Genomic DNA, 24564 nt, shown 5'->3' with positions numbered 1-24564 from the left:
ATATGTTTGGTTCTGGTTTTTGGAATTCTCTTTCTCCATTATATGTGAACACCGTAAGATAGCACAAAAAGAATCCTGACACCATATCTTTGCTTACTAAAGCAGACCATTAATGGATGATATCCTAAAACGCAAGCTCTTAACCACTTCAATGACAACTTCATATCCCTTGAATATTTCTTTCCCTTGTAACCTCCATCTTTCCAGTCTCGTATTAAGATCCATTAACATCTGTACTCTCCCTTCGTATGCATAAAAATCAAGCTCAAGGAGCGTCGTTACACATCTAACTAAATACTTGCTTGCCTGACCCTTAAGTAGGCAAACAAAGTCATTTTCACTCTCAGTACAGTAGCATATAGAAGTCGACATATCTTCAATAACATCAAATATATTGAATACTAGAGATGCTCCACTCACAACACTTTTTATCTCATCTCTTGCCTCGGAAGAGTAGCTGTCATCCTGACCTCTAAAATTCTGCTTTGAATGTGCTCTTTCAGAGCTCCAAGTTTTTGTAATCCCTTCTATTTCACCCGTTGCCACAAAGTGCAACAAGAGGTCACAATCATTCTCGTCTAGGTAGCCAGAGCAGCCAAGAAATACTCCTAGAGCAATTCTTCTGAAAAGCCAATTTTGTGGCACCATGGCCAGATTTGCTGCTGCTGCATCATTGTCCACGACCATTTTCTGATAATACTTGGTATATATACCATAAAAATCTTTAATCCAGGGTCCAATTCCTTGACCAACCTGGCAATTTTTTGCATATTTAGCATGATAACTTGGCCTTCTAAGCTTCAATCCTCGACCCATCCAATCATTGGTGCACTTTTGAGATGAATGTGTTTCTCCCTTGTGCTTTGGTGGCCAAGATCCTGATACTTCGGTCAAACAATCCACCAGAAAATCATACTTTTTTCCATTCGTGGGGCAAAGAATCCACGCAAGATACCTAGCAGCTGCATGCTTAAGCTGTAAATCATGTTCTCCCTCAGTTTCAAGTGCTTTTGCCATGACTTTCAACCCAAAAATGTCTTGTGAACGTCCTCCTCTGAACAGTGAGATTGTAGCAAAATAGAACCAACATGGAAAATTCATCAATAATCCCCTGTAGAGTAATTATGATGAGACCATTAAAATCAATTCCAACACAGACTGAAAGCAGTAATGGACCAATAGTTGTTACTAACCAGGTGACTTTGTGGCTTGTAAAAGAAGCTTTTGATACAGTTTCGCTAAAGCCAGCTAAACCTGAATGGTTTGTGATTGGATATCCAAAGATAAGATGCACTAATTCCAGGAAAGCTTTACTCGAAACTGGTCCAGCTAACTTCATCAGGATTGTATGAAGTTCAGCAGGAAAGTAGGCTTGTGAAAATGGTAACTTCAACCCCACTTCCATTGGTATGTCCCACCACATTGGCCTGGAGAGTGCATCCATGACTGATGCAACTAGCTCAACACAGAGCTCTTGTACGGGAGGAAAACCCCTGCATAAGACTGATCATCCCTATGAGGATCGAAGCATAAGACAAGAATATCCTCTTATAATCAAGATATCCGGTAATACATAGTGAGAAATATTCACTCTTGGACACAAGCAATGGCTAATATTTACCAATATAAATAGTAATAGAGTCATCAAGATTAAGAAATACAAACTTACGTATGAAGAAACCAGTTGAGCAGTAGAGCCCTTGCCTCAATGAACATGACTGGGAAAGTGATCAAGCATATGATTACAGAACGCCAGGTACCCCGGTCATGTAGCTCTTTCTTCAAACAGAGGAAGGGCCTTGCCACAGCTTCACGTAAGATCTCTGATATGTCATGCCTTAGAGACAGCGGGTCAAGGTACCATAGAAGTAACCTGATACAACGTGTATAGCATGATTGAATTAGGAACCTCTATAGGCCTCCAAAGCATGAAGTACATAAACTGAAGGATTGGTAGGTCTGAAATACCTTAGTGGTGCTTCATTAGTAATAGTAGTGGGTAATGAGTTCTCCAGCAGAAGGGAACCAAGCTTTGAAACCGCAGCTCTACTTTTCATGTTTGATTCTTCATTGGCTGTAGTAGGTAATGGAAATTGATTCCCACAAACTGAAAAAGCTACTGTTAAAACCGCGCGCAGTAGCTTACAGGAAAGCGCCATCCCTGCAACATCAGTAATTAACACAAAATCAAGCGATTATCTATAAAACAAGAAAAATAAACAAACACAAAAGAGAGAAGAAAGCAACGTATACCAAATTCCCCTTGCAATGAAGGGATAACATGAGAACATGCTTCAATCAGCTCCGCGCAATCATCTCCTGATATCCAGCTCCCAATGCGCGAGGAGGCGTTGCAAGAAATGGAAGACGATAGAGTTGCGACGATGGTTTCGACCAGGGTCTCGATCGTGGAACGAGATACCTCGGGCATTTCAAAACACATTAGAGAAAGCGCAGTTTCCAGGACAGTAACCCGAGGTACGACTGTAAAATTGAGAGACTGACTGAGAGAGGAAAAGACGCCCCGGTTTTCAGCAAAGGGGTCTGTTTGCCCATTTGAGGATAGGAGATCTTCGGCTAGTTTGACAAATAGGTCATTTAGTTCCGTCAATGTCGTCATTGAGCTTCAAAGTATATTGGCTGGATGCTACAGTTTGGCTATTTCCAGAACCTTTTTGCGCATCCACTGATCAGCTTTTCGGTTTCTCCAAAAATCAAGAAGGCGCCATTTCATGGACATGGTAGAAGGGAAAATATTTGTCTGCAACCCTGCTTCTTACCAGGCAATTGGACATTTATAGTGACGGAAAGGGTTGAACCGCTCAAGCTACATGGTTGGTTTTGCCGTGGGCAATTTGGCGAACAAGTTATGACATCTTAAGTCCATATGACATTAGAGAACAACTTCAAAACATATGCAAATATAATCTTTGAGAGTACATATTCTTCAGCATGTGTATTAAGTTTGAGAATACTTATTCTCACGTGAATTTCCTATAATTAAACAGATTAATAAAATAGTAAATGCCCCAGTGAAGATTCATATAAATATACTCAGACGTGCACAGATGCACTGTGACAAAAGACTTGTAAGCCATTTTAGTATTGCCAAAGACAGTGAAGATGCCGCTCTAGGATGTTTAACAGCAGCCCAGATAATTAGTCCTTTGATTTGAGTGGCTGCTCTCTGATGGCAGAAGGCTGTTTATCTCTCTCTTTCCTGTCGACTCTTACAGCGCATGGTGGCTATGGATGAACAATTTGCTCAAAATAACGTGCTAAGACAAGTCAAGTAAGCCTTTTTATGAAATTACAGTTCGCAACGACGTATAAAAAGGGGCAATCTATCAAAAGAATAGAAATCAAGATACACAAGCCCATATCCTCCCACTAGTTCCTTCTACAAAATCACGAAGTTTTGAAGCGACACAGAGACAGAGGAGAGACTTCTATCCAGTCCCAAGAGTAAATACCCTGTAGAAATCGACATATTGCTTCCTCATCTGTTCCCTATAACCATGACTCTGCTTCATCCTCTAATGAGATCCAATACCCACTTATTGTCATCATCCCCAGAGAATCAGTCAATCTTCACAGAGGAATAGATCTTGCGGACAAACCAGAAGCATGCATAGAATCCAATGGTTCCCGTCAATACGAAGAATGCATAGGACACAATCAACATGTAACCGAAGTACAAGATGCCAGAAACCAACTTCGTAATCTCCAACTTTGTAAAGAAGTAGAAGATCGAATAGAGGAAAAGGTAGAGTGCCGAGGACCCAGCAGTCAGATAAGCTCTCCACCACCAATAGTAATCTTCACTGCAGAGCTGGAAGTAACAGAGCACGATTGTTATCTCGGCACATGTGATGAGAAGGATAACAAAGACAATGAAGAGGAAGCCAAAGATATAGTAGAACTGGTTCAGCCATATGGAGGTCAAAATAAAGAAGAGCTCAATGAAGACTGCCCCAAATGGTAGTATCCCTCCAATGAGGATTGAGAAAACTGGTTGCATGTACCAAGCCTGTTCTGGTATCTGTCTTGGGATCTTGTTTGTCTTCACAGGGTCTTCAATGGCAGGCTTTTTGAAGCCCAAGTAACTACCAACAAATACAAGTGGGACAGAAATGCCAAACCATAGGAAAACAAGTGCAAACATAGTCCCAAAGGGAACTGCTCCTGAAGATTTCTCCCCCCAGATAAGGGTATTCAAGACAAAGGACACAACAAAGACAATAGCAGGGAACATGAAAGCTGTCTTCAGAGTGTTTCTCTTCCATTCTGTGCCTTTAAACATCTTGTACAGGCGTGCAGAGGAGTATCCGGCAAATAAGCCCATGAAGACCCACAATAGGACCATGGCAGTCATTAAGCCACCACGGTTAGAAGGTGAAAGGAAACCAAGCAATGCAAAAATCATTGTAACAAGTGTCATCCCAAAGAACTGGACACCCGTCCCAACATAGACGCAGAGCAGACCAGAGTTAGTTGGTGGCCTGAAAACATCTCCATGAACAAGCTTCCAACCTGTTTCTTCTTGAGCTTCATCTTGGGTCTCCAACTGGTTGTAGTTGGCAATGTCTTTATAAAGAGTTCTCATCATTATCATGGCAACCATTCCAGAGAGAAAGAGGACAATCATCAGAGAGTTTATAATGGAAAACCAGTGAATTTGATCATCATTCATGAGAAGGTAGGTATCCCACCGAGAAGCCCATTTGACATCACTGGCCTACAAAGGCACAAAATGAAACAGAAAATTAAAGACTAGAAAATTGCTAGGATAATATCTTATGATGAAACCCAATGATACCACCTTAAAGGAAACATCATATGTAAATATGATCTCTTTATCTGTGTCAACTTCCTGGGGACCTGTGGTTCCTTGAACAGAGTTTTTAGGACATGTTGACAACTGTGGATTCTTCTCATTCCAAGTCCCTTTGTATTCATGACTTATGCTGTTCAAACAGACATACAAAAAACTAATGCATCAATACAAGCTACAGAAGCTCTCTATTGCACGTGCTAGTAAATACTAGGAATGAAATAGAGGAAGCAACAAGTGCAGCCACTTGCATTCACATGCAAACTTTAGTTAAGACTATGATAAAGTTGGTAACACAGCCAAATTAGTTGTTAATATCATGTATATTTGTTTACATATGCTAGCAGTTCACTTCTTGTTGGGAACCTTTTTTTTGTAATGTTGATTACACAAACACACACACTCCTTACACCTGGTGAGAACATAGGTGAAGACCTCAAACTTAAAAAAAAAATCCATGTGGCCACCGAACCAAAGGTCCACGTCACCTTCTTGTTTTTAACTGAAAAGGCGCAAAGAGATTTTTTTACAGATTTTTCAATGTGAAAATCAGTTTTTTTCACAAGTGCAAACAAAATCAGTTTTTTGTCAAACAAACAATTTATCTGGCTCCTCAGAAAGCTGAGCTCCCTACATCACCAACAGTGCATGACAACAATGGAGATGATAGAAATTAGACTAGCAATCTAGGCTACTCAAGCGACAGAAGTATAAAAATTTCGGAAACAATATAAAAAACTGGATGTATAGGATCCATAAGAAGTTCCAATGAATCTTTTCTGTTTGTAGAACACCATTGGACACACATCAGTGGTTAGATGAAGTAGAGATCTACTTGTGGAAAGCACCTTATGAGATGGCTCTCCTCCAAACAAATTAAAAACAACAGTTCATGCACTTGGCAGATCATATTATATTGAAGCAAGAACTTGTATTGTACCCATTCATAACATCATCAAAGATGTTTCTTATTTTTAATGAGTACTTTGGCAGAAAAAAAAAAGAAAAAGATCCAAGCAAAGAGAAGTGATTTCCTGCCACTAGTCCTATTTTGTTTGCAGCATGCTGGCATATTATTATTATTCTTTTCATATTTTTCGTTATTGGCATTACAAATTGTCAAAGAAAAAAGAAAAAACCCACCCGCACTTGAGCTTTAGCTCCTTGATCTGTTTCTACTCTATATTGTAACCTATGCTGTAACACTATGCTCAGTTAAGGCATAAAGCTATCACCGTTTAAAATAAATAAATAAATTATAAAAAACCCTTTCATTCCATCATTTTATAGTCCTCAATTTCATTCTTCTCACTTGAGCTACACCAAAAATACAAAAATCTGAAATTTGAACAATGAACCATTTCATAATTAGAATGACTGCAACATTCAATGCATCATATTAAAATACAAAAATAAAAGAAAACACATAACTTGATCTCTCTGCAAAGAAACAGCAAAACTGACTCAAAGCAAAAAGGGAACAAAGCACATGCCTGTTAGGCGTCACTTCAAAACCCACAATACGAGCAGCATCAGTCTCAGGGTCTTTGTGATACATCACCCGGAAACTCAAATGGTTGTAAATAAAATGTTTCTCATCTTTGCTCTGAAAAAAAAAGCCCTGTTAAACAAAGAGAAGTTAAAAAGTAAAGACAATGTGAAATTGCGGAGAACTGCAATGATCAACTTACACCAGTATAGCTTCCTTTGAACCCAACACGGAATCCATGTTCATAAGAAGTTTGCTGAGATCCATCTCTTCTCTGTCTAGGAAATGCAACAGGAAGATTGTCCAATATCCTAATATAGTAGAGAAAGACACATCAAATGAGAGAACAAAACCATTTACAAAACCACACTCAAAATAAACACAAAGAAACCAACATGTCATCCTTCAGGTACGCACATGTTCACACGGTATTCATCATCAATTTTCTCTTTGAAATTCTTTGCAGAATCAGCATCAAGCTTTTTCATGCAGGCAACTTTGCATGATTCCTCTTCTCTCATCCGAAACTGTGTAGATCCACACACTCATAGATCAGCTAAACAATAGTGTGATTGCGAGAACTGTCCTTCTTGAAGTGGGGAGGAAGGGAGGGGGAGAGAGAGAGAAAATTGGAGAGCAAGTATTCTAAATGCATTAAATTCTCTTTCCAAACAATCTGCAAGAGCAGTAATGATTACTCACCACATAAACAGAGTTCTCAATTCGGTCACCTCGAAGAACCTCTCCTAAATTCTCAGCACTGTTCATGATTTTGCCAGGTTTACAGAAATTCAAGAAGTAGTAATCGTACGGGAGTTGTGTCTTTGTGGATGAGAGCTTGTTAACTTTCACTTGAAGTTCATCACCCTACATGAGAAAAGAAAATTCAATACAAGTGACATATTGGTCAAAGAAGTAAAACCTGACAAAAGAAAATAAGTGTTAAAGAAGCACAACCTTTGACATATCATGAATACAAGTGAGGGATAACTGACCCCCCCCCCCCCCCCCCCAGGAAAAAAAGTGATCCATGGAGAATGAATATCTTGTTACATTAACCTGGCTTTTTTTTTTTGGCAAGCTACAGTGTCTTAGCTTATGCTCGACAGAATGGTCAATGTTGCTGAGATCCTAACTGAGAGTCACCTTGAAGCAATCTATGAGAAAGTTTTCAAAGTTTTCTTTCAGATCCCAATAACTAGACATCCCTGGTGAGTACATTTCCATGAGCTTTTTAATCCTCATTTTCTCACATATTATATTTTGTTTCATTTACGTTGTCAGCCTCTGAAACATAAAAACTTCACTACCACATACTATAGGAATTATTTTCCCAGGTATACTGGATCATTTTCGTGAAACAGCATGTCCTACATAGTCTGCAGGAAACTAGTGAGCCCAAATGATCAGACCAAGTAAACGCAAAGCTTCTATTTAAACAAAATTCACAGGATTACTCGATAAATGATCTTTCAAAATAGACGAATGTCGGTTCCAATGCCCGCCCCCACCCCGACTTCAAATCCTCAAAATCATTTCACCATAAAGCGGCTCCATCGGATCCAGAGCTTGGATATCTGAACATACTTTCATATTACTAAAAATCAAGCAAACTTTTCGTTTAACCAGAGAGTGTTCGAACTGTAACATCTTAATACCGGTATCCTTCTCGACCCTTCATTGGTCAACCACGCATTCTGCAACGCACAACAAGATCCACATCCAATTCGCTATGCAATATAAAATTATCGCTAAAAATCAGCACAACAAACCCAAAAATCAAGCAAACACTATCCGGATCCAAATAACATATCACAAAACCCTAGATCTACATCCTCTCCGGTCAGGTTTAAAACAACAACCATGCCAAAAAAAATATCAAGACACTCACCTTAACAAAAGTAAAAAATGAAAAAATTAACAGTACGACTTCCTGAACAAACAAATCCACAAACCGATCCGAATACATCCATGCATGTCATCCGATTGCTCCGGCCGAATACCAAAGAGGTCAAATAAGCTGAGGAAAAACTAACAGGCGAGGAAACGAAGAAAAAACAGCTAAAGAGGGAAAGCGAGAGAGAGAGAGAGAGAGAGAGAGAGAGAGAGAGAGAGAGAGAGAGAGAGAGAGAGCATACTCTTTGGAAATCTCGAGGAGCAACTCCGGGGAGATAAAAGGAGTGCGCCGAGGGAAGAATGAGAAGCGCGAGGAAGAGAGTGGCGATCCGCACAGCGCTACCCATGCCGACAGCAACCGAGAGGAAGAAACAGGCAACGGAAGGGTAAACGAGCTGGTGCCTGAAACAGAAAGCGGAGACGGAGGGTATAAGCAAGCCAGCAAGCGGGGAGTTCGAAAAACAGATCCGATTAAGGGCGAATTAAATCGGTTAATAAGGATTTGATGTCCGGTCCTTTTGTTATGTTCAATAAAACGAGAGAAATTAGGGGGAAAAAGCCTTCGATGTTTCTTAAAAAAATTGCAGTAGGGAAATCCATACCGTATGAGCCTGGGACCTGCATTGAAGATAAAGTAGTCTGCGCATGATCTACCGCCCATCTGGGCGCTCGTGGACGGTACGCGGGCTTCTACATGGATCGTACGGCTGGCCTTTTCTGAAGTTCTCCGCTGTATTTACGAGTGACGACGAGGGAGATGAGATGAGAAGTCCCTGTTTCTCACCTTATCCAACCCAGACAGCCACGCTTACACGAATGTGTGCACTCGTGTCTTTTCGAGTTCAAAATCAACGAAAAGTGATGCGGGCGCGGCATCCACATCCGGCCCAGCGTACTTCGGACCACGGCTTGGTTTGAGAAGGATGGACCCGTTCAAATCATTACTACTGTTTTTTGTTGTATTAAATGATTCGGAACCGAACCAGGTTCTCCAAAACCAGGTAGTTAGATCCGGTTGCCCTGAGTACTGAGAAACTCGTTTAAAATAAAAGAGCGAGTTAGAAGCCTCGACTCGACCTGCCCCCTTAAAAATGAGTCAACCCAGTTGAATCGTAAGTCAACTCACTGGATAAGAATAACATAATTATCATATAAGGGTATCCCTTGGGATGGATGTCTCCATGTCCTGCATGTGACTAGACAAGTTGAATGAATATCACCAATCCCAGCGGTACGTTACTTGTAACAGCAATGCCAAGTCAGAACTCGGGACTACACTTTAATAACACTACGGATGTTGCTTCGTACACGGGGCTCCGCTGTCCATCTCGAGAGTATTTAAGGGCTGGCTGGAGCCGACTTGTGTATGACGACGAACGACTCCGTTCGTATTCGAGATCGGAGACTTCACAGTTGGACTACGACCGAGTCTGTCCGCAGCCAAGATCTCCTGTGGACTCTGCTGGCGAAAAAAAAAACACAGGAACTTGGAGCTCTGTAATAGTCACTACGTTGCTTCTCTCTCTGCGTCCTACTTCTTATCCGCCCGACGCAGATCTCAATTGTTCGTAGTCTGATGACTGCGTAATCGATATCGATTTGAAACGCCCTGACGCGGTGATAAACTCCAAAATGTCAGCGTCTCTGCTTCCCTTCTCCCACCAAACATCTTCTCTTCCTTCCTATTACTTGAAAGACGAAAAGGGGAAGAGATTCAGACCCATTTCCGCGCCCGCTTCTCGTATTTCTCATTCTATAATCTTTTCCGTGTTATGTTTCCTTGTTGGCATTTCGGGGATTCTCTTTTCCACCTACGCTCTTCTTCGCCCCAAACCCATTCCCGTCTTCCGCTGTGGCCTTGCCCGGGACACTCTTCGGGCTCTGCACGCTTACTCGAACTCTCGGAAGCCTAATGAGAAATCTCTTCTTGATCGCCCGAAGCTGCTCGGATTTGTCGGGGTTCAGACAGGTTTCAGTTCTGGCGATCGTCGAGCGGCACTTAGGAGTACTTGGTTCCCTTCGGATACCGATGGTCTTCTCCGGTATCTAATCTTCCGTTCCTCCCTGTTGTTCTTTTGTTAATTAATTGTCCGAAAAGAATATAGCATTCCTTCATCTGTTGCTTGACTTGTTCTTGGATCCGATTTATTACGTCTTTTAATTTCATTCAACTCTCATCATTTGCTATTATGTTATTGCTTCGTAGTTCTTCTTCCACACAGAAGTGCTGTTATTATGTACGACAGGAAAAGCACAGTTGTTTCTCATTGATATCCATTTCTCAGTGCATTTTAATTGATTGCCGACTCTGTCAGTATTTTATGATAATATTCATCTGAGGCTCTGTTATATAATAGAGTTGCATCAGATCATGTGCATTATCGATCCCACTCAGAAGCTTCTTGTGCATGTCTTACATAAGCAACGGTTAATAGCTTTCTCCACGGTTGTGGCACACCAATGTCTTGAAATCCTCCACTCTGACGGTCCTAGCTTTCTTATGTAATGGCTTTTAATGGAATAGTATCAGACTGGATAGTTAGCATCCATCCTCTGGATTCTGACGCTTGAAATCAAGCCTTGTTTGAGCTATGACTCTGGAATTGTAGGTAAAAAACACACTTACTTTTGTTAGACCAATTAGTAAACATAGCCAAATTAGCCAAATGAATGTTGCATCATTTCTTGTGGATATGTGAATGACTGTTATGAGCTAAGTATTCCAACTTGTCTAGTGAGGCCTCAATTTAAAGATTCAGAATGAGAGCTGCTGTAAGCATGGTTTTAACCTCCATTCATCTGTCTTTAAAATATTTGATGCAGTAGCAAAAGTTGGAAGACCATTCTTAAGATTTCTGAAGGAAACTATATCCTGATTTTAGATAATAGTTTTTCAAATTTCAAGCTTGTTTGGTCACAAGAATATCTACTTTTTTTTAGCTTGGAGCAAGCTACGGGATTAGCTTTCCGATTTGTCATTGGGCGAACCAAAGATCCAAAGAAAATGGCAGGACTTGAGAAAGAGGTGGAGAAGTATAATGATTTTATGCTCATCGATGTTGAAGAAGAATATGCAAGACTTCCATATAAGACGTGAGGGACTTGAGGCTCTACGAGTGCTTGTTTCCTGTTATCAGAATCTGTAATTGAGGGGAGTAAATATTTTCTCTATCTTCTAGGTTGGCATTTTTCAGAGCAGCCTATGAACTCTTTGAAGCGGATTTCTATGTTAAAGCTGATGATGATGTTTATCTTCGTCCAGGTAAACATGTGGTCCTTCCTTTGTTCTTAATTGAATATCATCTGCTAAATGGTATTTTGTACCTTACAATATGATGTTTCCATTGTTTCTCAGATCGACTTGCAACCTTATTGGCTAAGGAGCGAGCTCATCCTCTGACTTACTTAGGATGCATGAAGAAAGGGCCTGTTATTACTGATCCCAAGATGAAATGGTACTATGAGTTTATCATTTTGAAGCTTCTTCTTTCCTTATCATTATGTCACTTCACTAATAACACTTTCGACCTGTCATGAACTAGCACATGGTGCTTCATTTTTCTATTAATTTTCTTCTTTTCCAATAAATTTCAGGTTTGAGAAATCAGGACATTTGCTTGGGAATGAGTATTTTTTGCATGCTTATGGACCTATTTATGCCCTATCTGCTGAAGTCGTAGCAGCATTGGCAACTGCAAGAAATGGCAGGTTAATACATATTATGTTCATTTACTTTTTCATGAAAAAGGACATACATGTGTGTACACACATTTACACGAGCAACAGCACCTTGCATTTTAAGACTGGAATATGAGGAAAGTGGGGCTGTTTACATTCTAGTTCAGTATAGTTCACTAGGATGTAAGCATTTAGAAGTTTGAGCAACTTCTATGGTAATGATCCTGTATCAATCAGTTTGGTCGATCTTCCATGCTATTGGGTGGGTAGATGTTTGTTGATTACCTTTGTATTACCCAATCATTGCCCCATTAGAAGCTTAAATTACTTTGCTAACCTTTCATAGACAACAAAGAGGGAAATTTGATACAGCTTTAGCCCGTGATCATATGTCAGAGTAGAAGGCTAATCAACTTTTACATGAAAATTTGCAGTAGCTACTAGAAGTATCAGATCTTATGTAGTAAGTACTTCACAAAACTGCAGCCAGAAAGTGCCAAAATGAAATGTTGTTGTTATACTCTTTGTACCTAGAGATAAATTGTTGAAAATTTTCTGACAAAATAATGGAAGTTTCTGTTTTTACAATTTTATTATTTGGGAAAAAAGGTAATACCAGTGGAAACAATGTGGCTACAAAATTTCCTACCTCTAGAAAAGCGAAATTCTGTCTAGTAAAAAAAAGTTGAAAAGTAACAACTCAAATGAAGTATAATATCCTTCCTGAATACTACAAGAGACTTTCCAGAAAGTGAAGGGCAAAAGAACATACACAATAGAAAAACAACTCAAAAGTTGAAGCAAATTAGACAATATAAAAATAACTCAAAAGTTGAAGCAAATTTTATATTTTTAAATAATAACAGTGTAAAAGTCACTTGAAATATTTTGGGGCCTCATATTTATGCTCATTGCTAAGGTTGTGCTCTGTTCCATCCCGAAAGACTAGTCAGACATATTGCTCAACCTTATAAGCGAACTATTTTCCTAATATTTACCCATGTGATCTGTAGAGCTATTCCCACAGACACCTCACCTCCTGTTTAGGCTTTCACATGTAGATAACAGGCTTGGGGTGTAGTTAACAAACACAAGGTGCAAACTCAATCGGGCACAAACTTGGCTCAAGTCCAGGCAGATGTTTGACTCTGATACCATTTTAAGATTGAGCTAGGTTTCATCCTAAAATGATTAGTCACTTAGGAGGCTTATTGCAAGACCTTATGAACCGACAACTTTTCTTAACATTACTTGTGTCGGGCTATTTCCATTATTAACACTCTTCTCATCTCAACATACAAATGTTCTAGAGGCTTTCTAAATTTATCTTTGAATAGTACTGTTGGACCAACAGTAGTGTTGAACTTGACAAGTTGTGATAACCTATCTAGGTATTGCTGAAGCTCTTGCAATATACTCCAATTTCTCCATTATTATCCTTTTTTTTATGCTCTTCTTGTTATTATTCATAAAAATAACTATGTTGTACTCCACAACTTGCATCATCCACCATTCTGCTCTATCAGAACTCCCTCTGGTTCTCCACTATTGGGTTTGCTTCTTTGTTTCAAGTGATGACCTAATGTACTCACATCTGAATAAGAAGAGATTCACATACCAGTGATAATGAACATTTTACCTGGGCTATCAGCCTAGCTGATACAGCCCTGTTTACCTAGACTTGAGATGGCAATTTCATACCAACTTGAGGGTTTGTACTGTCAGAGCTAGGTGGTTCCGGTCCATGACAGTGGCTAACCAATACAACCCAAGAGACCAATCTGTTAGGTGCGGAAAGCTATCGCCTACAAGAGTGGACGAAACCACTCTGATACCCACCCCGCCCATTCTTGACCGCCTCTCATGGGATTCGAACGCGTGGCGTGCCCAGCTCTGATACCATGTCAAACGCCTAGCAACTTCCCAGGAGGTCACCCATCCTAGGACTACTCTCGCATAGGCTCGCTTAACTTCAGAGTTCTTAGTCAGATACCTAGCCAATACAACCCAAAAAGACTAACCGTTTAAGGTGCAGAAAGCCAAGTACCTAACCGATAAGTGGACCAGGGGCGGACGGAACGTAACCCAGGTGGAGCGGAACCACCTAGCTCTAACACCCACCATTCCTGCGGGATTCAAACGCGGAACGTGGTGCCCAACTTTGATACTATGTCAAATGCCTAGCAACTTCCCAGGAGGACACCCATCCTAGGACTACTCTCGCCCAAGCTCGCTTAACTTCGGAGTTCTGAGTCAGATACCTAGCCAATACAACCCGAAAAGACTAGCCGTTTAAGGTGCGGAAAACCAAGTACCTAACCCATCAATGGACCAGGGGCGGACGGAACCTAACCCAGGTGGACCGGAACCACCTAGCTCTGACATGTACTTGTCCTTATTCCTCAAACATGTTTTCCTATACAAGTTTTCTTCTTTCCTTATAAGAGTATTACCACTAAATCATGCTCTATTAATGCATTAGCATTAGAAGCCTTGTATTTTTCTGTCTGATACCTAATCGACACTGTCATGAATAGGCTTACATCAGCCTTTGTGCACTTCATACTCCAATTAGAGCTACTCTAAATATTTGGATTTCATTCTTTGGGTTATCAGTATGTTTTATGGCTTTCTACATGGTTAAGCATAAATGGTAGCTGACGTGAATGTACATCTTTATTTTTGCTGCAACTTTTTAGTCATGATTTGACCATTAGCTTTTTAATTTTTATTCATTAACTATATTTTCATGAAGTTGCATTGAAGTTCTGCTTATGTTTTTCAGTTTGCGAATGTTTAATAACGAAGATGTCTCTGTTGGATCATGGATGCTGGCAATGAATGTCAATCATGAAGACAACCGAGCTATATGTGACCCTCGATGCACTCCCACATCCATTGCAGTCTGGGACATTCCAAAGTGTTCAGGTAAAGGCTTCTATTTCCAGTTTACTTAGCAAAGTTTTCAGGTAAAGGTACATTTCCAAGATCTAATAGTTAATGCTTGAATGATCAAGCTGTTCTCATTTTCTTCATCAAAACAAGGGGCAGTTGCAATGGATGAGGAATCCCTATCAAAGGGGTGCAACATTTGCTTTTCATTGGTTTTATCCACATTTCTTTCCCTTGTGGGAGGAAACAGTGCGGTAGTAGATGTAGAGCTTTTGAGAAGGGGCTTTTCTGCCCTCATTCTAATTTCATGGTCAAATACCTTGCATTTCCAAAGCTGAAGTTTAAATTGCTTATAATAAATGCCAAAAAGGAGTAACCACAGTTGTTGGAGTCTTATTCCTGGAAGATGCTTGTTGATTTGAGAAGTTGATGCTATATCGAAAATTATCTTAGCAATACACCCACTTCACACTAAAAATAAAACCTATTAGAGGATACAAGCTCTCACCATTCTGTGGCCATAGACTCAGTCTAATTGTTTGAAAGTGAGATAAGTCCCACATTTGTTTAAGCCTGAAACATTTTCTGTGATTGATTGGAAAAAAAAATCTTTTGACTTTGGATAGTCATATTGGGAGCAGTGGCCAAACTCAAGATGGTACGAAAGCAAATCCTAGCTCATTGGTTCATATTCTGTAGGCCATAGTGTTTCGTACAGATCATCTATGTATGTTTTCCATATGTCACACTAAATTGTTGATTATGCTGAATGCATATGAATGTTGTAGGCAAAAATCCCCACCATTCTCTAGTTAGTTGTGTTCCTGTCTCATGATAGTTATTTGAGATTGCAAAAGTGCGTGAAAAGAATAATCACACACTGGCTGCGGTTTGGAAATTTCCCATGTTTATTATTCTGGCTGATTGTTTTGGGAGGAATGGGCCCAACTTCAACAAAAGCCAATTGCTATTTACACTTGTATGGAACCGTGCTTGTGGGTTTTTATTTACATGGTGGGAGGAGAGTAGCAAAGCAGAGGGGATGGAAACGAGGTAAAAGAAGGTATGGAGAACTACACATCCTACCAGAAGCTCTCATCTGTGATAATTAAGCAACCATAGTCACTATCTGATTAATCTTTTTAGCTTGCAATCAATTGTTTGGTCCTCGAACACATCGTTAGGTATGCAGTCACCCAGCTACTTGATGTCACATTCCAGCAAACATGTCTCATTCCTTTTGTGGTTATTTTATTATCTACCTACTGGTAACAGGATTAATGACACTTGCAGGATTATGCAACCCTTCACAAAGACTACGGGAGCTTCACAAGAACAGAATGTGCTCAAAAAGCCCAACATTACCTTCTGATGACTGATAGTCGAATGCCTCGCTGCTACAAATTTGCAATTTGAGAACAGAGGTTGGCTTGCTTTCTGTAACTAGACAGTTCTTGGATCACGACCATGAGGCTTACAATAGCAGCCACACATGGGAGGATCGCGTTTCTACAATTTGTTGATTGATTTATTTGTTGTAAAATCAAATGCTGGTTGAGTAGCTTAAGCCGTTGTAATAGAACGCCTCGCTTGTAAGTCTTGTATCCTCTAGTTTCTGTTATAACTTCATATCCAACTTCGCCTGTATATTCCCGTTTTCATACTGATCTTGAGATGTTATCGGGTCAACATCAAAATCAAAATCAAATTCAAGTTTGTCAAAAAGAAAAAACATGGTTTCAGAAAGCCACTGGTCTATTTTCGTACTTTTTTCCTTTCTTTATGGCTGAAAAGAAGAAAAATACATTGCTAATGTACAAAAACCAGCAACTATCTCGTTATCTGAAGTGAATCCAAACTCTTTTACCGTGTCATTTCCTGAATCTCATGGAGAATCTGAATTAACACAAATAAAAGAAGCCCAAATTACATTTGCAAAATATAACAAGAACAAAAGAAGTTGAAACCCTCCCATCTTCTCAAAAAACAAAAACCTAAATGAGATCAAATAGAGGATTCTGATTGATAAAAATAACGTCAAGACTCGATACAGTCTCCAATATTGTTTTCACCCAAAAAAGAACAAACGCGTCTATGATATGGGAACAAGACATCACCTCATTCCCCCTGTATGTAGTACACCTATAAAACAAAACCACCGCTTTTTAAACCTTACTCAGTGAATGGAGCAGTATCACCCTGAGGAAGCTATCAACAAAGCACTCCAGTCAGAGAAAATGTATAGCCCCTTGTTACCAAGCAAAATGGCATAGCACAAAATGGGGCTATTGCACTGTCAATATGATTGTATCCAGCAATATGTGGATGACAATTTAACTAGCTTCACCCTGTCTTAGCCTTGACGCACTTGAGTATGAAGGTCCAATCTCTGATGATGTTATACCAGATGACGCATCTGATGTTGAATTTGCATGAGTTCCATTTTGAACAGGTTGCAACTCGACTCGCGGGTCTCTTCTAGGATCAGAACCTGCTGGCTTCTGGCCTTCTTCTGCTAGTTTCTTAAGAAGATTCATCACAGTAGGGAGAAATTTTGTTGACAAGGCAAGAAGCCCAGGAAGCTGTGACGAAAAAACAATCACGCATTACAATTCTTTAACTTAATATGTTTTTATATCAATCGACCAATGTACATGATTCAAAACTTACAGCGCCATTTCGGAACTCGCCAGAGATGTCTAGCTGAACCCAGAGGGCTTTCCCCAGTAGAAAAGCAACAAAAATTACACCCAGATATAAAGGATTCCTGTCAAGAAAATGTAAGTGCAGCAAAATAACATAACTGATTTATCCAACAAGCTAACCAAATTAGTTGCATGTTCATAATAATTACCTCAGTAGTGTCATAAATTCATTGAACCCGAGCACAACAATGGCTAGGATTGCCCATGGAGGTGGTAACCAGTTGTTATTGCGTTTGTTAGCTTCCTGAAAAAAAAAAAAACTAAAACTAAAACCAACAACAAAAATAATTGTTTTTAATATTATAATTGTTTTATTGGGACAACTGAGTAGCATCAGCACATTTACATAATCAGCTTTCCAGATGTGCAAGAGCATGTGCAAGAGCATAAATTGTTTCTCATATGAGCCAGATTCAAACTATCATGATTTCAACAAAAGGTATAGGCCACAACAAATTGCAATCCACTTAAAACAGATTTATCAACCAGCATCGAATCTGTTTCAGAGTCATAAAGCTGGGAATCACCATCAGAATTTAAGGAAAATTCCATCAAAACAAGTACTGTTAGCACCTACATGTATGCAACTGTCTCATAAAAAACCTTACCTGTGCAGCAATAGCTTGAGTTACACTATACTCAGTTTCTACTTTAAATTGCCTCCATAAAGATTTACATTGTACAGGTGTGATCAACGTTTTTGTTGGGGGAACCTGTTAATAAGCAATAAACATTAAATGATGCTACAAAGAAGAAATCAATGCACTTTTCAAAGTTTAGACAATCCAACCAAATAAAACAGAAAGGGTCCATTTGTGTTCAGACATTAAAAAAAGAAAACACACACACACACACACGATTTTTTTATGAATATGTAATTAGGCATATTACCTGTTCCCAAGTGCTGGATGCCAGAGAATCAAAAGATGCTGTGCTCTTAGTATTAGAAGAATCCACAAGGGCAAGTGCTAGAGTATTGTCAATGTTATCTTCAATGTCATCTAATCGAATGGCAGCCATGACAGACAGCAACTTCAATGACTGCAGATAAACCATAACATAATAAGAGAGATCTGTAGAAAGGTAAAGGCAAAAACTGTTTTTAATTCTGAAACAGATCAAACTTAAATTCAACTTACAGCAGAGCGAGCAGTTTTTGTGATCGCACGGATGTCTTCCTTTCCAGTCCACACTCTAGGCATGGAGTCGGAATCTCGGCTAAACAATGTTGCAAACCTATAATAATGAAATTCCATGGTTGGCTACTACTATAGAGCAACAAAAAAATAGCTAATCCTTCTAATTTGGACGTAAAAGTAAGGAAAAAAAGTACTGGACCAGCTGATTAGACCTAGTTTTCCAAAAAGCCCAGTCAACAATAAGATCTTGATTTGACTAAGATTGACATCACTTTTAATTTCCAGGTAGTGCAAAAAAATAAAGAACACGTTACACATCTATCCAGTTATCAAAAAGAAAATGTTACACACCTATCCTTCATGCGGATTAAGATTCTTCCAGCCTCTTCTTTAGCTTTTGATTCAACCACATGTCTTGCATAGTCCTTTAGTTCTCCGAGCATTTTTTCTACAGATGATTTGTCAAGATCAAAACCAGATAGAGCAGAAGAAAACTCAGATACAGCAGCATCAGTCTCCCGTTGAAGAAGGGTTCTTATTGCTTGCCAGGTATCATCCCTAGCTGCATCTAGAAGAGCTTCCACTGGTTCTATAAGGGCTTTATTAAGTTGTTCCTGATAGATAACAAAATAATGAAATAAACTGATTTTCTAATCATATTAAATAAAGTGACTTCATCAGAAAATTCTATCAACATGTGTTTAAGATGACCAGAATCCTGACCTCATATAAGCCTTTTAACTCAGACAGTTTGGAATCACGAACAAAAACAACATGTGAATCAAAATCACGTCGAAGCTTATCCCGAACTTTGGATGGGTCCCAGTTTGCTAGTTGAATTGTTGCATCTGCACACCATTGGCAGTTGACATGAGAATGGATAACAGAAGCTTAACCGAGCTTCTAGCGTAAAACTTCGATAAGAGCCACAAGAGATAAAAGTCTAACAGGTATGCACTCCCAACATCAACAAAACAAACATTATGACCATCTTCAGAGTTTTTCTTTTCAATGATGAACATATGCAAAGAAATAATTATGGGCCGCAATTCAAAAGGCAAGCAAATCTCATAAATATCAGAAGTTCAAACATATAACTCTATAAAACAAAATAAATTAAGTTTAGGCATTTATGACATTGCAACACAGATAGCTTACAAGAAAACACAAGAACCTAAGATCTTTTCTCACTGATGCAAGAAGCAAAAAAACGAAGCTAAAACATGATAGAAGCTAAAAGAAAGATAAAATTCTTTTCTAATGAACAAACATAAAAGGAAACTAAATGTATCTGTTTCTCCTTTCAGTCACCTGCACATCCTTCATCAAAAGCAGACATAAGTGACTGAGTAGAATCACGTGCAGCCACAGCAAACCCCTCCCCTTTTTTCAGAGCCTTATCAAATGTCTCTTTGAAGTTATCTAGAGTTCTAGATCTTAAGTGGGACAGCTGGGACTGGTAAGCAGGATGCACCACCTGAATTATTCAATAAAAAACAAGCAGATCAGAAGAAAGCCGACACCAAATTTTTTTTTTGCTCTGGCAAGCCATAGGTTTTGGTAAAGAACAAAAGAATCTTTGCCATACATCTTGATACAATTAAATATCTCAGTAGAATCACAACAACAGGTTAAGCATCTCAGTCAAAGAAAATAACTGAATAAAGATCTGAAAGGCCCTATAAGCCTTTCTGATTGTTGGCAAGCAACACATCGTACAAGGAGCCGTATACTGTTCAGATATCACATCCATCTGTAATTTACTTGGATAATTGAAACAAGTTAAGTGTACATTCATTAAATGTTCCTGTTATCTCTAATTGTTTAATCATAAAGAAAGAATACATGATAAGCCTTAAAAGCATTAGTGACAATACATGCAGCAACTTCGATTCCAATTGCTGCCTCTTTGCTGTTCGAACACCTTCATCAAAATAAATGGCTTCCATGTCATACCTACAAACACAGAATGGAAATTAAACACATTAAAAACTAGAAAACAGGTCATTGTTTAATAAGCTGCTTTTCACATGAGAACAGTGCTCACTCTGATAAACACTTATCAAGGATTGAGTTAAGCTTCTTGCCAAAGCCTGCAACTAGACTAGATTGCACATCCTCTTCCAATTGAAGCCAATCCTAATACATTATCCCCCAGAAAACAAAATTCAAGTATTTCAATACTTCAACAAAGAGAAAGAAAACCATTTAAAAAAAAAAAACAAAGAGAAAAGAAAAAAGAAAAAAAACGAAAAACCTGCACAAGAATACCTCATTGGAAGTAAAATGATTTAGCTTTTCATTAGCAATTTCTTCACAACGAACAGTAGCAACCATGACCTAAATAAAGAATTAAAAAAGTCATTACCATGATAATCTATAACTTAACATTGGTACTCCAACAAAAAAGGTCAAATCCATTTCACCTTATGTGCTGGAAGATCTAAATCCTTATTCTCCTTAATAATTTTCCAGATTTGTTGGGCACTAAATGAAAATCCTGAAGCTGGAACCACACCCCTCCTATCTCCAGCAAGCCCACCTGGGGCAATAGAATGGTTGAATCGCTTTCTTAAACTAGCAACCTGCTCTTTAAACTGCTCTTCCTTTTCTTCATAGCTTGAAAGAGCCACGACTTCAACCTAGGCATTCAAACAGAAGTTGCCAAGGTAAGCTGAAGAAGATGAATCACAAAGGCACCTTATGAAAGAGGAAAGTGACAACTTACGTTAAAAAATTCACTCAGTGGTGTTTCCTTGTGAGCTTGTGGTTTTGAAACACTATCCCATATCTGCATGCAGAATATAATAAATAAGACCTTAGAACAACAAAATTGTCAGAGCTAATATGTTAAGAAACATGACAGTTAGTAGATGAGTGACATTTCTTTTTTAGACATACCTTCTGAATGTCCTCCCGCAATACAGGTTCTAAAGCTTCCAGTGGCGTCTGATAACAGAAAACCAAAACCAAGTGAAAAAAACAGGAAAACAAAGAATTTCATAAGCAGGAAATATATTTGACAAACAACAGGACAAGGAAAACATGATAGTAAATGAGACAGAGAAGAACGTGTTTGCACCTTAGTCTTGTCACGTATAACAAAAAGTAAAGTTGTTTTACGAGGACTAAACAACCGCATCATGACCTGCCACGATGAAGTTACAATCAACTAATAGAAACCTCCAAATTACATAATATTTCTTTATAAATTCGTACATAAAAATAAAAAAAATACCTGGAAAACTGTTTTTAGGAGAGGCTTATTGGCAGCTTGCTCACGACCAATATCGTGGCACCACCTAAAGCAAAAAACAAAGCTTTCAGAAAGAAAACTTCCAGAGAAATGAATCAGGCATCCTGATTTAAAATAGGAAGCTGAGCCTTGCAGGTAACATATAAACTTACATATTTATAAGAACTATATCTGAAACTGCTAGAGCAAAAAGAGCACTCTGTTTCTCGAATGCTGTGTCATCCTGATCAAGAAAGAAAGATACGCGAAAAGTGTAAGATAACTACCACATTTGTGACACAATTGAGACACTGGTAACTGCCATGAAAAATATTCAAGATCTAATACAGAAAGTAAGTTTTACAAGAATTTGAGCAAACCCATTAACTGAATGACAATAAACATGAAGTAGAACTCTAAGGACCGTAAAATATTTGTGATCCACACCTCTCCTCGCTCTCTTCCATCAGTACCCTCCAAATCCATGACAAGCGTGCAAGGTTCAATGTTTGCACACTTGGCCATCCATATGCCTTTAGTTGTCTGAGATCTGAAGCAAAAGTCATGTTAAAACAATTTTACCAGATTCCAAACACATCAACTAAGCATACCGATGTATAGACAAACATTGACAGAAGGAACAAAAATACTTAAAAGTAACTTACCTTCCTTTAAAAGCATTCATCTCCCTAAAGTTTGTACCAAAAAGATGGTTCAGAAGAGTGCTCTTTCCTGCTCAGTTTTAAAACAGAATTTTATCAGACACATAACTAAGGCCCAAATTGACTGACATAGATACCCATAGAAGAAAACATGGAAGGAATTGGACAAATAAAATATGCAGTTCATTGAAATGCTTTAAAAAATTGCCTTAGACTTGGTAGATAGTATGTGAAGTGTTGGAGTTGCGTTTTTTTGGAATATTATTAGGGTGTGAAAATACTTTGGAATTGTTTTTGGAAGTAACTTTGATGTTACTACCAACTAGAATTCCAGAGTAGAGATACTTACCACTACTCTGTGGGCCCATAATGGAGACAACAGCATAGGAAAGCCCACATTCACTGAGTTTGACAGCCTTTACAAACTTTTCGATGCCAGAGACATTAAATGTGCCATCTCCATCTATCAGCTGGGTTGAACAGTAATTGTCACCCATTTCTGCAGTAATAGAAAAAAGTTAACAACCACTTTATCAGTGATAAAGATTATAAATACTGGTGAGGGTATCTAATTTGTTCAAAATCAAGTAATCTGACACTATTCTTACAACAAGCAAAACATATATGCGAAGTTTCTACATAATAGGGTTTTGGGGCCAAATACCATTAAATGGCTTCACATGAAGATGTCCGTAGTGCCTTTGGAAGCCTTTTTATTAAATAAAAGCTTCTTACAAAAAATGAGTAGAAAAAATAGAAATAGACTCCACAGATATCCACAAAATTAAAAAGGATTAGATGACAATGAAAAGAAGAAGAAAAACGAGGATAAGCATTTACGTAGAGGCAGGAGTAAAAATGACATTCTACTCTGACTCAACAAAAGCAGCATTCCTACTGCTATTACAATAATGATCAGCCCCTTCTAAAATTACAAATTCAATCGCCTGTCTCGCCTCTAAGAATTCCTTATTTATCTCGAGTAATAAATGGACATTTTTATGGCTATTTTCAACACTACATATTAATTGTAAAACAAAAAGGTACCTATATCACCACACAGAACTGATGCTAATAAAATTCCCATCACGAAAAGGACTCGAACAGCTATCGAACTGAGTCGAGATCACGAAATCTGTATATGAAACAGATTGAACAAACCAAACCTAACAAGTTTAAAATCTCGACGCAAAAATCGAGGCCAAAATGATGCAGAACCATTTCCTCACCCTAGAGATAAAAGAAAATCACAGACCCAGATCGCGACAACCCACTGAAAACTAGTTTCGTTTCGTACTTAATCCCATTTCCTCCGTTAAAGAAAAACGCCACCCTCATCATAGATTGAGCTAGAAATAAGACGTCCACTAACTCGAAAAAATTTCCGCAACAATTCGTTCAAGGCATAAAAAATGACGATAAGAACCAAAAAAATATGCAGGGAGAAGGAAAAGATGCAAACGACCTGCGAACAAGAGAATTTCCAACGTACCCATTAAAGGAGGCCCAACTTCTGGTTGTTTGCAAGTCCCAATAGACAGGTCAGACGATCTCCCTTCGTCTTGCAACAAAGAGCAGCAGCGATCCAACTTCGCCCATTTTCAACTTTTTAAAAAGCAGTAAACGGCTCTGTAAAAACTATACGGAAGCCCAAAAATGTAAACAGTCATCCATGATTATTTTGGTATTGCCACTGCGTAGATACGTAGTAAAATCGTATTTACCCTCTCCCCCTTCTCTCGTCTACAGTCTGTCTGGGTGAACGATGAGCTTGAAAGACGTGCCCGCAGCTCTGACTCCCACAGGCTCATAGAAATCCCAACTTTTTTTTAGTAATTTCCTTCGTCCTCGATCTTATTTGCGAAACAAAAGTGTTTTGAATCTTTTGAATACTTTTAATTTATTTACTCATGTTTTTTATGTAACAAAAAGAGAAAAAGGAAAAGGTACCGATTTACAGCCGCCACGGTGGCGGTAGGCAACCGAAAGGTGCTGGCCCCACGAGGCGGCAGCGTCGGTGGAGACGGTGGGCCA

At 38.9% G+C, this 24564-nt stretch overlaps 4 protein-coding genes across 6 annotated transcripts; 1 reads left to right on the top strand and 3 right to left on the bottom strand.

Moving 5' to 3' along the window:
* Positions 1-3: 3 nt before the first annotated feature.
* Positions 4-2620, bottom strand: LOC137946752 (uncharacterized). Its single transcript, XM_068793059.1, has 5 exons — positions 2254-2620; positions 1969-2161; positions 1670-1873; positions 1194-1493; positions 4-1111 (listed from the first exon to the last, which is right to left on the bottom strand). The coding sequence occupies exons 1-5, from the start codon at positions 2618-2620 to the stop codon at positions 97-99; spliced, it is 2079 nt and encodes a 692-aa protein (XP_068649160.1). The 3' UTR covers positions 4-96.
* Positions 2621-3276: 656 nt separating this feature from the next.
* LOC137945217 (transmembrane 9 superfamily member 7) lies at positions 3277-8637 on the bottom strand. Its single transcript, XM_068790993.1, has 7 exons — positions 8462-8637; positions 7026-7190; positions 6741-6850; positions 6526-6634; positions 6328-6440; positions 4823-4967; positions 3277-4738 (listed from the first exon to the last, which is right to left on the bottom strand). The coding sequence occupies exons 1-7, from the start codon at positions 8564-8566 to the stop codon at positions 3581-3583; spliced, it is 1905 nt and encodes a 634-aa protein (XP_068647094.1). The 5' UTR covers positions 8567-8637; the 3' UTR covers positions 3277-3580.
* A 1015-nt stretch (positions 8638-9652) lies between these two features.
* Positions 9653-16467, top strand: LOC137945961 (probable beta-1,3-galactosyltransferase 12). The gene is made up of 7 exons (XM_068792079.1): positions 9653-10261; positions 11160-11312; positions 11399-11481; positions 11575-11674; positions 11814-11927; positions 14683-14825; positions 16083-16467. The coding sequence occupies exons 1-7, from the start codon at positions 9852-9854 to the stop codon at positions 16166-16168; spliced, it is 1089 nt and encodes a 362-aa protein (XP_068648180.1). The 5' UTR covers positions 9653-9851; the 3' UTR covers positions 16169-16467.
* A 298-nt stretch (positions 16468-16765) lies between these two features.
* LOC137945499 (protein ROOT HAIR DEFECTIVE 3-like) lies at positions 16766-24366 on the bottom strand. 3 transcript variants are annotated; one of them, XM_068791415.1, is made up of 22 exons: positions 24023-24366; positions 22880-23029; positions 22534-22600; positions 22316-22418; positions 22042-22112; positions 21872-21935; positions 21716-21781; positions 21535-21582; positions 21362-21424; positions 21060-21275; positions 20905-20973; positions 20681-20772; positions 20511-20589; positions 19945-20110; positions 19357-19481; positions 18985-19247; positions 18634-18730; positions 18386-18535; positions 18103-18207; positions 17644-17738; positions 17460-17556; positions 16766-17371 (listed from the first exon to the last, which is right to left on the bottom strand). In XM_068791415.1, the coding sequence occupies exons 1-22, from the start codon at positions 24024-24026 to the stop codon at positions 17123-17125; spliced, it is 2439 nt and encodes an 812-aa protein (XP_068647516.1). In that variant the 5' UTR covers positions 24027-24366; the 3' UTR covers positions 16766-17122. The 3 variants fall into 3 exon arrangements, with proteins under 3 accessions (XP_068647516.1, XP_068647515.1, XP_068647517.1); XM_068791414.1 differs by lacking the exon at positions 24023-24366 and adding an exon at positions 23828-23952; XM_068791416.1 differs by lacking the exon at positions 24023-24366 and adding an exon at positions 23578-23583.
* Between the last annotated feature and the right edge of the window lie 198 nt (positions 24367-24564).

This window comes from Aristolochia californica, unplaced genomic scaffold (genome assembly GCF_029961685.1).
Source record: "Aristolochia californica isolate CCGP_79_NKW_82.1479 unplaced genomic scaffold, dmAriCali1.0.hap1 SCAF_12, whole genome shotgun sequence".
NCBI classification, from domain to species: Eukaryota; Viridiplantae; Streptophyta; class Magnoliopsida; order Piperales; family Aristolochiaceae; genus Aristolochia; species Aristolochia californica.
Note: the sequence above shows the minus strand (reverse complement) of the source record. Positions and strands in the feature narration are given on the sequence as shown.

What these genes read in the sequence shown, in the direction of transcription:
- LOC137945217 (XM_068790993.1), bottom strand. Translation starts at nt 8,566, where the DNA reads ATGGGTAGCGCTGTGCGGATCGCCACTCTCTTCCTCGCGCTTCTCATT. An exon ending in TTGAGAACTCTGTTTATGTG is followed by an intron (nt 6,851 to 7,025) that starts GTGAGTAATCAT and finishes GGATCTACACAG; the next exon opens with TTTCGGATGAGAGAAGAGGA. An exon ending in TCAAAGGAAGCTATACTGGT is followed by an intron (nt 6,441 to 6,525) that starts GTAAGTTGATCA and finishes TTTTTTTTTCAG; the next exon opens with AGCAAAGATGAGAAACATTT.
- LOC137945961 (XM_068792079.1), top strand. Translation starts at nt 9,852, where the DNA reads ATGTCAGCGTCTCTGCTTCCCTTCTCCCACCAAACATCTTCTCTTCCT. An exon ending in ACTGATCCCAAGATGAAATG is followed by an intron (nt 11,675 to 11,813) that starts GTACTATGAGTT and finishes AATAAATTTCAG; the next exon opens with GTTTGAGAAATCAGGACATT. An exon ending in GGACATTCCAAAGTGTTCAG is followed by an intron (nt 14,826 to 16,082) that starts GTAAAGGCTTCT and finishes TGACACTTGCAG; the next exon opens with GATTATGCAACCCTTCACAA.
- LOC137946752 (XM_068793059.1), bottom strand. Translation starts at nt 2,620, where the DNA reads ATGACGACATTGACGGAACTAAATGACCTATTTGTCAAACTAGCCGAA. An exon ending in TTCATTGCAAGGGGAATTTG is followed by an intron (nt 2,162 to 2,253) that starts GTATACGTTGCT and finishes CTGATGTTGCAG; the next exon opens with GGATGGCGCTTTCCTGTAAG. An exon ending in ACAAGCCACAAAGTCACCTG is followed by an intron (nt 1,112 to 1,193) that starts GTTAGTAACAAC and finishes ATTACTCTACAG; the next exon opens with GGGATTATTGATGAATTTTC.
- LOC137945499 (XM_068791414.1), bottom strand. An exon ending in TTAATCCGCATGAAGGATAG is followed by an intron (nt 18,731 to 18,984) that starts GTGTGTAACATT and finishes TCATTATTATAG; the next exon opens with GTTTGCAACATTGTTTAGCC. An exon ending in CAAAAACTGCTCGCTCTGCT is followed by an intron (nt 18,536 to 18,633) that starts GTAAGTTGAATT and finishes GTTTATCTGCAG; the next exon opens with TCATTGAAGTTGCTGTCTGT.